This window comes from Triplophysa rosa, linkage group LG19 (genome assembly GCF_024868665.1).
Source record: "Triplophysa rosa linkage group LG19, Trosa_1v2, whole genome shotgun sequence".
NCBI lineage: Eukaryota > Metazoa > Chordata > Actinopteri > Cypriniformes > Nemacheilidae > Triplophysa > Triplophysa rosa.
The window spans coordinates 20,483,592-20,495,440 of NC_079908.1; the positions used below are offsets into that span (position 1 = coordinate 20,483,592).

An 11,849-nucleotide genomic window follows, 5' to 3' on the forward strand; every position below is an offset into this window, starting at 1 on the left:
CGTCAAGCAGGATTGCGTCGCGTCTTCAGCGCATGCGCACAAACGGAGATTATTATGAGACGGATGGCAGAAACGACTGATGATGATGATGCTGCGCGGATCAAACGACAGCCGCTATGAAACCTGAAGCATCGGTAAGCACCGCGACCAACAGCCGATTTGTGTTGTTTTTATAACCGAACTGCTTTGATGAATCTTCAGTTGCGTTATTGTCGAGACCAGACGCTTTATTTAGCTGATGAAACCTGTTTTTATGGGGTTTGCGCAGCAGCCTCAGCATCACATAATGCCTTAGTGACGAGTGCATGCGTGTTTACATCACGGCATGTTAATCCCGTGTGTGTGTTTGATCATAAATGTATGAATGTATTTTGATTTAGACAAGATCTGACATTTTGTGTCAGACAAACAGATGCTGGTCTTTTAATCTTTAAAGGCCCTATAGGTGTGACTATGGGAGACAGTTTCCTGTTTTCACATTGTTGTGGAATTTACTTAAACGCCCAGTTCCCCTCAAAACGAAAACGAATGATAGGTTTATATTCAGCATGAAGGAGGTAGAGATTCTCTTTTGAATAAAGAAAGTGAAGATTATATTTTAAATACAGTTTATGTTTTGTATGGAGGTAAACATTATATTTTGCATGCATTAAGTATTATAATTTTCATACAGAGGGTAAAGATTATGATTTTCATACAGTACCTAAACGTTATTTTTGCATGACAAATTTACATGAAGCTCATTATAGGACCATTAAGGTTTAGCATGACAATAATTGAGCACGTTAGTTTTTTCTTTAGATATGAGATATGTTTGAAACCCAAACACATTCATTCTGGTCCTGGTTTTGATTTGACAGTAAACGCATATTGACATTGATCCAGTTGAGATTAAAATCTCGAAATAATCAAAATAACCTAAAACTTTTGAGCAAGAATAAATAATATTATTAAATGGTTAAACTTATGACTGTATGAACAGAGACAGAAGTACCTTAACATCCAAAGACGCTGAGGGGGTGAGGGGGGTGTGGTGGTAACCTGGTTTGTCAGATGTAAAACGCGCTTTCAGGGGTGCCGGGGTCCCTGTCCAGTACATGCATGTACAGCTTTAAGACTGGTTTCTAAAGGAGAGAAAGCTGTTTACCAGCACAGGCGACAGGTAGATGAAATAGACTTTGCTCTGTGATGCAAAGACTTCCTTTGTTTCTTATCATCGTCAGCTTATTTGAGCTTTTTATTGCATGTTTTTTTATATATCGAGGGAGTGGTTTATAGTATTAAATAGAGATTTTATGTTCTTTATCAGCATGAGCTTTATAATTCAATTCAATTTTATTTATATAGCGCTTTTCACAATGTGCATTGTTCCAAAGCAGCTTTACAGGAGCAAATAAGAAAAAATAAGGCCGTTTCCGGTTGTCACTCGATTTGTTTCACCGATCAAGTTTCAGTCTCTCTCTCTCTTTCTCTCACTCTCTCTCTAGGCATGAGTATTGAGACCTGATAGAAGAAGAATGAGACCGCAGTTCGTAGATAAAGTGAGTGGGAAAACCATCCTGGATATTGAAACTTTTGATTTAAAAATAAGAAAGATCTTTGACTTTTCTATAAACAGTGTTGACCCTTTATCACATTTGAGATTTTAAATTTACATTCAACATTAAATGTCATATTCTATAAACAGCCGCTATTATTTTTATTCTTTTAAAGTAAATATAAAATATACTTTCAGTCTAGTTTGATCAATCTAGTTTCCTTACTGTGTACTCAAACTACTTGAACATACTTAAAAGTACACGTTTATAAACTGAAAAGTGTGCCAATTTAATCTCAAGTGGTATTGAAGAAGAACACTTACAAGTACAGTATATTAGCACTAGTTCCTACTCCATGAAGTATACTTCAAATATACTTGAGCTTTGCTTGAGAATGGTTTTTTTCAACATATACCTATTTTTATAAGGGTACAATGGGAACTATAATATAATAATAATATTAATAACTTTATTTTTATATAGCGCCTTTAAAGAAGCTTCTCAAGGTACTTTAAATAAAAGTAGAAAACCAAATACATAGAAAAGATATTAAACAATAAAACCATTAAAAAAAGCTAACCCCCCAAAAATAATAAATAATAATAATAGATTATAAATAATAAATAATAATATTAGTTTGAATGAGATTTATAATGGTCTCCGTGGGTCTCTGCTGGTTATGTGTTGAGTTGAATTGGTGAGATATGATCTGGCTGATGGAAACCAACAGAACACCATTAAGTCCTACTGGAATAAGACACACAACAAACTACATCAAATTTTGTACTGGTTTTAGTGAACAGCTGCATTGAAGATAAAACACACAGTGGAACATTAATCAGATGAGAGGCTCTTTGTAATGTGACAAAATTCATGCTGTCATTTGTCATTAAACAGACGTCACTGCTTAATGACATCATCAATGTTCTCCGTGTCTGTGGTTCCTCAGCAATGGGAGCAGGGAAAGCGGATGGCGATCTATGGGCTGGCTTTCCTCATCATGACCCTCCTCATCCTGTACAGCTCAAACAGCACCGCCGATCTCTACAGCCCCTTCAGAGACTCGCATGACGTCCACCGCACCGTCCACAACACCAACCTCAAGAAATGGGCCGGAAAGGACGGATACGTGCCTGTTTACGGCAACAAGGTGATTCAGCGACTGTCCATGAACGAGTCGGTCAGATATCTAATGATGCCACATTGTGAAACAAGCTGAATTGTTGTGTTGTAGAGCATGAATCTGCGCTGCCGTCAGTGTGCGCTGGTGACCAGCTCCAGTCACGTTTTGGGGACTCGCGCAGGAGACGAGATCGACCGTAACGAGTGTGTCATCCGCATGAACGACGCCCCCACCAGCGGTTACGAATCGGACGTGGGGAACCGAACCAGCGTGCGCGTCGTGGCTCATTCCAGCGTGTTCCGGGTGGTCCGGAAACCGGCGGAGTTCCTCAATCGCTCGGAGAACGCCGCCGTTATATTCTGGGGTCCGGCTTCAAAGATCGGACGGGCCGCAAAGGGAACTCTGTACCGTCTGATCCAGAGAGTCAGTATGACCTACAGTAACCTTTCCTTCTTCATCATCTCTCCCAACAAAATGCAGAAGTTTGACAAACTCTTTCAGAAAGAGACCGGCCGAGACAGGTACAGGCCTCACTTCTGCAACAGTTTTCATTACGTTCATTTATAACAATGGTTTCCTGTTGTCCTGACAGAAAAAAGTCTCAGTCTTGGTTAAGCACAGGGTGGTTCACTATGGTGATTGCGATAGAGATGTGTGACAACGTCAAGATTTATGGGATGGTACCGCCCAACCACTGCGGGTAAGAGAGAACCGTCTGGTCATTAAAGCATCCGCAGCAGGATTGAGAAGTCATGTTTCATTTCATTACGATCCTAAAGACACAGAGATGTTTTCTGAATCCTTTTTTTCATACAGGAGACTTCCACAGCCCAAACGCATGCCTTATCACTACTACAAACCCAGAGGTCCAGACGAGTGCTTGACGTACCTGCAGAACGAGAGAGGCCGGCGTGGATCACATCATCGCTTCATCACTGAGAAACAAGTGTTTGCACGCTGGGCCAAGCTGTACAACATCACCTACGCCTACCCCACATGGTGAGCAACCGACACCAACTTCACAGATCAAGACAGAACGATCCAGTCCCATATTCAGCTCAGAGGTTCCCACACGGTCACATCTGAACTCGATGACCCGCCCTTTCACACGTGTGTTGCCCGAAGATTTGAGCGAAATGGAGATCATTCTCATATCCACGGGTGGACAGTCTCTGTTTTCTTTTGGAATTCTCAGGAAAACAGATGTGAACAGACGATGGAACGTTTATCCAGTTTTGTCTTAAGCATGTTCCTAAAACATCGACGTATTACTGCCGTACGGTTCTCTTACTTCCCTTTCTCGACTCTCGCTTATAATCCATCGTTTTACAGCGAACAGAGGCCTTTTAGGACAAGAAAGACTAGAACTTTGTCTCGTTTGCCAAAAGGTAGATTCATTTACATTGTGCTACAATCCGAATGTCATTTAAAGAGACCAGACGTTCAGAAAACAATTCAATTAAAAATATAATTGTTTTATTTTGTAAATAAAAAGGATGTACATTGTTATTTAAAATGTATTTTTACATGTTTATATGGTGCCCTAAACGAAAACAGATTACTAGAAACTAACAACACGTTTTTAGATCCAACTAAATCTGGAGTCATTTAAATGACATTTTCAGATTAACAACACACTTTCTGAAATCTTTACCAACAATCCGGTATTCGTTTGCTCGGACCTTTATGACATCCTTCAGACTCATATTAAGAACAGATCAAATCTCCACTTCATATCTAGAACATTAAAAAGTCCACGAACTCAATGATCACAGCCTTCATTCAGCCATAAACACAGTTTACAATCTCCTGGTTTATTCTGACCGACACTGTCAAGAACACAATCAGCTCATAAGTCACCTTTAGAGGTAAAATACACCGAGAAATAATATTTCTGTCATCATTTATTCATCCTCGTGTGGTTGTAAATCTGTATGTGAGTCTTTCTTCAGTGGAACACAAAAGAAGATATTTTGAGAAATGTGTCTGTGGTTTTGTGTTCATACAATGGAAGTCAATGGGGTTCAATGTTGTTTGGTTACCATCATTCTTCAAAATATCTTCTTTTGTGTCCTGTAGAAAAAAGAATGTCAAACAGGTTTGAAATGATATGATGATGAGCAAATAATGAAAGAATGATCTCATTTTTTGGGTGAAATCAAAAAAAGAAAATATTTAATGTCTTCTTCAGTTTGTTTTCTTTTCAATCTGGGATTTGAATGTGACATTTTTTACACCAAAAATCACAGACATACTGTGTTAAACATGTGTGAACGTGTAGAGGCCTCTAGATTTATAATGATATCTTTACAACATGCTGTTTTAATGTTATTGATAAACTCCTTTGGCTAATAGCTGTTAGTACACAAACACACACACTTTTAAATATCATGCTATAAACTCGCTTCTGTTAACAAGTGAGATGCCCTGCTCTCATTGGACGATGCTGCGTGTGGCACTGTGCTTTCATTGGAGAATTCGGTTGAGGTCTGTGCTGCTTTGGATGTGTTTTGCCTTTGACCTGTATATCACCCGTCTGGTGCTCAGATCACTCACAGCACACGGGTCAGTTTACTTTATTTACTGAATTTTACATCAGACTTTCATATTCAAGGACGTGTACAATGTGCTTAAGTCGAGCGATTTTAAAGGATTTATTTACCTTCATATGGTTGAAACCTGTATGTGACTCTTTCTTCAGCGGAACGCAAAAGAAGATATTTTTTAAAATGTCTCAGTGGTTTTGTGTCAATGTTTTTTAATGATCAACGCTCTTTAAAAAATCGACTTTTGTGTTCTGTAGAAGAAGGAACAGGTTTAGAATGATACGAGTGTGAATAAATGATGACGCCATCAATCGGACTAAAATCTCATTTTTGTTTTTTATGGAGAATTCGCGTCGGTCTGTGTTTTTATGGATAGTAGTAGGCATTCAGACTGCTTTATTTAACCATCACGACAGATCACCGTGTGCACGACCGCAGATTTGTGGGCAGTGTGAACAATCCCTGTTATGTTTGTTCATTTAACCGTTTAATATCAAGCATAATGCTGGGTGTTGATATGATTTATTTGTAAGATTTGACGGTGTTCAGGTCTGAGGAGTGAGCAGTATTGGGGAATGTATTATTACTCTTGACTGCATTGATATGACAGTATGAACTGTTTGGCTGTGCTCGTGTCATGATGAATGTTCTTTATATGCCTGTCTTAAAAGAAAATATACATTTGAAACCAGACTCTTGAGTTTCATCATGTGTTTGTTTACTGTCCAAAACACAATACACACAAATACTCATGGTAGTTCAGAAAGAGAGTTTTACAAAAATGAACATGTATAAAGAACGCAAAGGGTTGTTTGTCCAAAAGATCTTTCATGGCTGTGTCCCAGACTTCTGCTCAGTTCTTTTCTGATTGGACCCCGTTGAACATGAACTTCTGCTGCAGGTGGCAGATGTTTCTGTGCTCATCCTGTAGACGTGTCCGAAAATACAGCAGCGATTTTCTGCCGGAGTTCTGATAGTGAGATTAATATAGCCTCCTGTTTTTTTAAGAAAAGAAAAACATCAAGTGAAACAGATTGAATGTATTTAACTGTTAAACAGGAAACGCATACATGCCTAATAATGCTTTCACTGGAAGCCTATTCACACTAAACACAAACATTTGCAAATATTTGCAAGTTGTTGTAAAAGCTTTTGTCCTTGACAACAAGTGTAAAGTTCACACTGCAACGAAAAGACTATCCTTAGATCTTCTCAGAGGCTAAAGAAAATGTATGTTGCCTAATGTGAATAGTTTATTTCTCGCTCACCTCAGTTCGAATGGTGCGACTGCCCTGCCCGGGACAGGAGTTGAGATAAAGGTCAAAAAGCACGCTGGGGTCGGTGACGTTGAGATTTTCATCAGCATCAAGACTCGCCTCTAAACCCTGAAGTCCACCGAACACCACTAACATGTGCCTGACAGCGAGCGAGACAGATACACAGAGAGGACGTATTAAACTCGATACATTGATCACATTTAAAACCACATGCTGTGGATTTTCAACCCCACTCAGAACTCACTTGAATGGAGACAGAGTGACCTGATCCGTATTGGTTCCTCTCTCGGACGTGCCAACGGTCAGATCGTAACCCTCTTTATACGGGCACTCTGTGAACACTGCACCTGCAGAAACACATCACGGAAAGTTTCATAAAAGGAGGACGGGGAAGATGAATAAATGAGAAGAACTCACTGAGACAAGAAGCCAGCCGCACGCTGTAACCCCAGTACAGCCCTCCTTCTGTTCTCGGGACGTGAGGAGCTACAACCCTACCGTTATAAAGTTTACCCTCTGAAACACACACAGAGAATGTTTGATCACATCACAACAACATCCACGGCTGTACTCCCGATGAAAATAAGGTTAAAACAACAGTATCAGATATTAATATAGAACACCCGGAAACAAGGACTGTGATGGCTGTTTGTGTGTGACTACCTTTGTTGTCATTTTTGTTGAGTTGTACAGTTACTCTCAGTCCGGCCTGAAGCTGTTTATCGATCTGAACTTCCTGTAAACAAACTGAGGTCATTTCCCGTTTTTCTTTCTTAGTTTCCATGTCTTCTACTCTGTGTCTTCAACACAAACCTTCCTCATGCCACAGTTCACAAAAGACCCTTTTCCTGATCTGCAAGGCCGATCCAGCACCACCCCCTCTCGAAACTCCACCTCCTCATCGATACGCATGTGATGGGGGCTGTCAAGTGGATTCAAAATACCTTAAATACACACAGACATAGAACAAGACAGGAATTGGTATCATATTTATAGATGTCGTTAGAATCAATTCTGCTCTGATGCTCACCGGCAAACTGCAGGTCTTGATGTTTTGGGAAAAACGATTTCCGCAGGTACCTTCACACAAATGCAAATGTGATTCTCAAGTGCATCGCTGCCGTCCGGGAACAAATGCATATTACTTTTGATGTTGCACTTACTGCGGACACTCCAGGAATTGCAGGATCCGTGCCAGCTGAACGCAAGCTTGGCCTTTCTTACCAACACCTCTGAACTCGCCCTCAATGTTCCTGAAATATTAAGATGAGACTCAGCATTACCATAATCATAATACCACGTGAGCCTGTTTGATGAAACAATGTCATGAACACATTGAACTCTACTGTCTGGTTCGTAGATCAATGAAATGCAAAAGCAGTGTTGAAATCCTGTTTGGTTCCACGAGCTTCAGGTTCAACTCCTAACCTCCTAAAACACCACAATTATCAATCAAATAAGTCCCTCGCCTTGTGTTGTCTCCCTGATCATCAAATATGACCACCTCATCCACACAGAACACAGCACACGCCCGAGCGATCTGACCAGCCAGGTATGTACGCAGCTCTGGAGACTGAGCGTTGTCCATCACTGATCCAGGAAGAGCCACGCTCAATGTGTATGCACGACCTGCCAGAAAAAATACACAAGAAAAAATGTGAGCCAAACACTGGAGACATTAAATAAGAAAATGAATCTGTTAATGGTTAAAGATTGATAATGTGTGTGTAAGTGCATGTGGTCGTAACGATTCATTAACATTATAAACAGACTGAGTGTTGTTGTCTTACCTTTACTTTCCTTTTCTTCCTGCTGAACCTCCTGCTCATGTTCTTTCTTCAGCTTCTGTTTCTCCAGCTTTCGGATTAAACTGCTCTCTTTGCGTAACCTCTTCTCCTCTTTCTCTGAGCACAAAAACACAGACAGCAGCCACGAAACCAGCAAATGCATATTAAAATACCAGTGACAGAAATTTTTCAATTCTCATATTCCCATTATATCCAATATCCATCACATTACTATCTCTTCAATTCTCTAAAATAACATAAGCATAACAATTGAATGAGATTGTCAATCACTTTGTGCTTTCCATTGTTTCCAGTCCACTTTCTCCCCGCCCTGAAAGAAACAAATTATAAACATTTTATATTTATGAAATTCAATGTGACAACAACTTCAAATATAACGTTACACATCTGGACAAAATAATACACAAATAACGTTTCACTTTATTGTTTTAAACAAGTGTACATAAGACTTAAGTAAAAAATAAGTATAAAATAAGTTCAAACCTCTTTATTTGAGGGTGTATTTGGTTTATATTTCTTAACGGGAGGCTCATCATCCATGCTGTCTAAACCTGTGTTTCACCTATAATGTTCGTCGTGAAAATAAACACCCACAATGTTTGGTTCCTTTACAAACCTTAATTACTATTATTTTAAAATTACTAGCGTAAATATATAGATAAATATACATATGTGTAACATACATTTTATTTAGTTAAAAAAACATTTTCTATTGTAAATATTCAAATCGAATGTTTTTCTGCGGTCCCTGTCAGTTTCAGCCGGATGGATTATACAGTTGCGCTTCCTTTTAAGCGCAGGCTCTGAGGAAACAACATCGCGAGCTCGAGCCTGAAATTAAAACACCAAAATATCAGAAATACACGATTAAAGCGCACTAAATAACTTCTAGGAGTTCTGTGAATAAGTCAACACATCACATTTCATCATGGTAAGAAAAGAAATACTGTCGGTGTCGTGTAAAAATGTTTAATGTCTGACATGTGGCTGTTTGTGCGCGCATGCGTGCATAACAGAAGAATATAAGGCTTTGTAATGACAGTTACAATGAAGTAGTATTTCGTGTTATTGAGAGTTGGTTTGTGTATAAATCTTTTAGTTGTGTAGTTTAGAGTTTATATTAGTATGTTTATTGTTAGCATCAGGCCTGTGTACGTGTACCGTGTTTTACTATAGTTACACCAACGGTTGCAACTTCTGTTTTGACTGAATAATCTTACATCGTCTAATTTATGTGAGGAATTAAGGGAAGAAACGTTTGTTATTGTTCTGGCAACCATGGCATTGGTAAAGACTACAGGTTGGAGTTGATCTGTTATGATGAATAGAGTTTAAAATGAGTGTGATGTCATCTGATATTGTCATGATGAATAGATTAGCATGTTTGAACACGCAAGAGCTGTTGTATTGTGATTCTTTTATATTAGGAAATTCATTTATACTTTGGCAAATGATGTGTTGAAGTTGAACCCTACTTGTGTTTACAAATAGTATGTATAATAATCAGAATATTTATACAGTACATGCCTGGATGTCTATTCTAAGTAGTATAATGAAAGGGATAATGTACAGGCAGCTTTATGCTTCTTCCCATAATTTCAAGTCAATTCTATTTTAATGTCCATTTATGTATTTATAAGTAGCTGTCGAATACACAGAATAATGTACAGTGAGGCTATGACCATTACAGGCAAAAACTGTAATAGTGATGGCCATGGTTTATTTGACTATAATGACTGGATGACGGTACATTTTCTCATATGATATTATTTATTATTTTCTTATAAATATGATACTTTGTCATTGCTTGTATGATATTCTGTTCTCTCCTTTCTCAAGTATTACATCTCTGTCCACAGCCGCAGAACGAGCACATGGAGTTACACCGCAAGCGTCATGGATACCGGCTGGACCATCACGAGAGGAAGAGAAAGAAGGAAAGCCGTGAGGCGCACGAGCGATCACATAAAGCCAGAAAGATGATCGGCCTTAAAGCCAAACTCTACCACAAACAGAGGCATGCCGAGAAGATCCAAATGAAGAAGACGTGAGTGCACCTGTTGCTATAGAAACAGACATTTGTTAAAGTTGCCATGGAAATGATCCTTAGCAACTCAGCCTTCCATCCCTGACATATGAGCTTACATTTGGATAAAATATGAAAACTCATAATTGTTAAAAATTGGTTGTGTAAAACGTGTTTGTTTATTGTGGTGTTTCAGGATTAAGATGCATGAACAGAGGAAGAGCAAACAGAAAGATGATGAGAAAACACCAGAGGGAGCAGTGCCAGCTTACCTGCTGGACAGAGAGGGCCAATCACGCGCCAAAGTTCTCTCAAACATGATTAAACAGAAGAGGAAAGAGAAGGCTGTAAGTATCGAAACGCATGAAAGATGTCAAATGATTCAAGTATTTATTAACAAGTAATTTTTAATAGTTTTATTGTTGAATAATTTGATTGTTAAAAGTAACTTATGAAATGAACAGATTTCACAATTCAATCAATTTCTCCTTAATAAACATATTTTTCTAGATAAATGTCCTGATCCGTTTAAAAATACATTGAATAAAATCAGTTGCTTCTAAATTGCTTTAAATTGTCTGTCGGTTAACTCCCCACACTAAATACAAGGTTTATTGTTTTTTTAGGGTAAGTGGGAGGTTCCTCTCCCGAAGGTCCGAGCTCAGGGTGAGACAGAAGTCCTGAAAGTCATCCGCACAGGAAAGAGACAAAAGAAAGCCTGGAAGAGAATGGTAACCAAAGTCTGTTTCGTGGGAGACGGTTTCACACGCAAACCTCCCAAATATGAACGTTTCATCAGACCTATGGTAAGATGTTGGTTAACAATTATATTAATTATATATCTCTATATTATCTTAAATGTACTTCATATACACTTTTATTTTGTGTAAATATTAAACGAGTTGTAATTGAACTTGTGTACAGGGTCTGAGGTTTAAGAAAGCCCATGTCACTCATCCTGAGCTAAAGGCGACGTTCTGTTTGCCCATCCTGGGGGTGAAGAAGAACCCCTCTTCCTCACTCTACACCACACTGGGGGTCATCACCAAGGGAACAGTCATCGAGGTCAACGTAAGCGAGCTCGGATTGGTCACACAGGGCGGGAAAGTCATTTGGGGTGAGTGTTTGATTGGCACATTGATTGAATAACTTTTTTTTTTAGTATTTCTTGTTTCTGAATGCTTTTCTCATGCAATATCATCTATTTTAGGTAAATATGCCCAGGTGACGAATAACCCGGAAAATGATGGTTGCATTAACGCTGTGTTGTTGGTATAAGGAAACCAGAGATGTTTAAAATCGAACTGTGCCTCCGAGTACAGCTGGGATCAGCTCTTCTCTGGAAAACTGTCATCTTAAAAAACATAAAATCCTGTCAAAGGATATGATTCGGAGATCATGAAGTTTCTTCTTTGCATCTGGACCCAACGCTTGCAAGAACATGTGGATCACAAATAAAGTGCTGTTTATTTTCAAATAAAATTATCATTGAGTTTTCCCTATTTCTGCTTCAGTTTAATTTACTTCAGGT

The 11,849-nt window shown here is 38.9% G+C and overlaps 3 protein-coding genes across 3 annotated transcripts; 2 read left to right on the forward strand and 1 right to left on the reverse strand.

Annotated features, from left to right (window-relative positions):
• The first annotated feature begins 29 nt into the window (after positions 1-29).
• On the forward strand, positions 30-5,902 carry st6galnac6 (ST6 (alpha-N-acetyl-neuraminyl-2,3-beta-galactosyl-1,3)-N-acetylgalactosaminide alpha-2,6-sialyltransferase 6). Its single transcript, XM_057360993.1, has 6 exons — positions 30-134; positions 1,488-1,541; positions 2,488-2,688; positions 2,773-3,182; positions 3,254-3,361; positions 3,478-5,902. The coding sequence occupies exons 2-6, from the start codon at positions 1,518-1,520 to the stop codon at positions 3,662-3,664; spliced, it is 930 nt and encodes a 309-aa protein (XP_057216976.1). The 5' UTR covers positions 30-134; positions 1,488-1,517; the 3' UTR covers positions 3,665-5,902.
• Positions 5,903-5,918: 16 nt separating this feature from the next.
• Positions 5,919-8,868, reverse strand: spout1 (SPOUT domain containing methyltransferase 1). Its single transcript, XM_057360992.1, has 12 exons — positions 8,776-8,868; positions 8,563-8,602; positions 8,275-8,388; positions 7,954-8,113; positions 7,648-7,737; positions 7,515-7,564; positions 7,298-7,428; positions 7,148-7,220; positions 6,902-7,000; positions 6,729-6,831; positions 6,476-6,623; positions 5,919-6,202 (listed from the first exon to the last, which is right to left on the reverse strand). Exons 1-12 carry the CDS (start codon positions 8,830-8,832, stop codon positions 6,128-6,130), a joined length of 1,140 nt encoding a protein of 379 aa, XP_057216975.1. The 5' UTR covers positions 8,833-8,868; the 3' UTR covers positions 5,919-6,127.
• Positions 8,869-9,080: 212 nt separating this feature from the next.
• nsa2 (NSA2 ribosome biogenesis homolog (S. cerevisiae)) lies at positions 9,081-11,820 on the forward strand. The gene is made up of 6 exons (XM_057361017.1): positions 9,081-9,223; positions 10,152-10,339; positions 10,515-10,665; positions 10,945-11,124; positions 11,243-11,435; positions 11,529-11,820. Exons 1-6 carry the CDS (start codon positions 9,221-9,223, stop codon positions 11,594-11,596), a joined length of 783 nt encoding a protein of 260 aa, XP_057217000.1. The 5' UTR covers positions 9,081-9,220; the 3' UTR covers positions 11,597-11,820.
• The last annotated feature ends 29 nt before the right edge of the window (positions 11,821-11,849 follow it).

What these genes read in the sequence shown, in the direction of transcription:
- spout1 (XM_057360992.1), bottom strand. Translation starts at nt 8,832, where the DNA reads ATGGATGATGAGCCTCCCGTTAAGAAATATAAACCAAATACACCCTCA. An exon ending in CAATTCCTGGAGTGTCCGCA is followed by an intron (nt 7,565 to 7,647) that starts GTAAGTGCAACA and finishes ATTTGTGTGAAG; the next exon opens with GTACCTGCGGAAATCGTTTT. An exon ending in GCGGCTGGCTTCTTGTCTCA is followed by an intron (nt 6,832 to 6,901) that starts GTGAGTTCTTCT and finishes GTGTTTCTGCAG; the next exon opens with GTGCAGTGTTCACAGAGTGC.
- nsa2 (XM_057361017.1), top strand. An exon ending in AAGATCCAAATGAAGAAGAC is followed by an intron (nt 10,340 to 10,514) that starts GTGAGTGCACCT and finishes GTGGTGTTTCAG; the next exon opens with GATTAAGATGCATGAACAGA. An exon ending in GGGCGGGAAAGTCATTTGGG is followed by an intron (nt 11,436 to 11,528) that starts GTGAGTGTTTGA and finishes CATCTATTTTAG; the next exon opens with GTAAATATGCCCAGGTGACG.
- st6galnac6 (XM_057360993.1), top strand. Translation starts at nt 1,518, where the DNA reads ATGAGACCGCAGTTCGTAGATAAA. An exon ending in TGCCTGTTTACGGCAACAAG is followed by an intron (nt 2,689 to 2,772) that starts GTGATTCAGCGA and finishes GTTGTGTTGTAG; the next exon opens with AGCATGAATCTGCGCTGCCG. An exon ending in AAAGAGACCGGCCGAGACAG is followed by an intron (nt 3,183 to 3,253) that starts GTACAGGCCTCA and finishes TTGTCCTGACAG; the next exon opens with AAAAAAGTCTCAGTCTTGGT.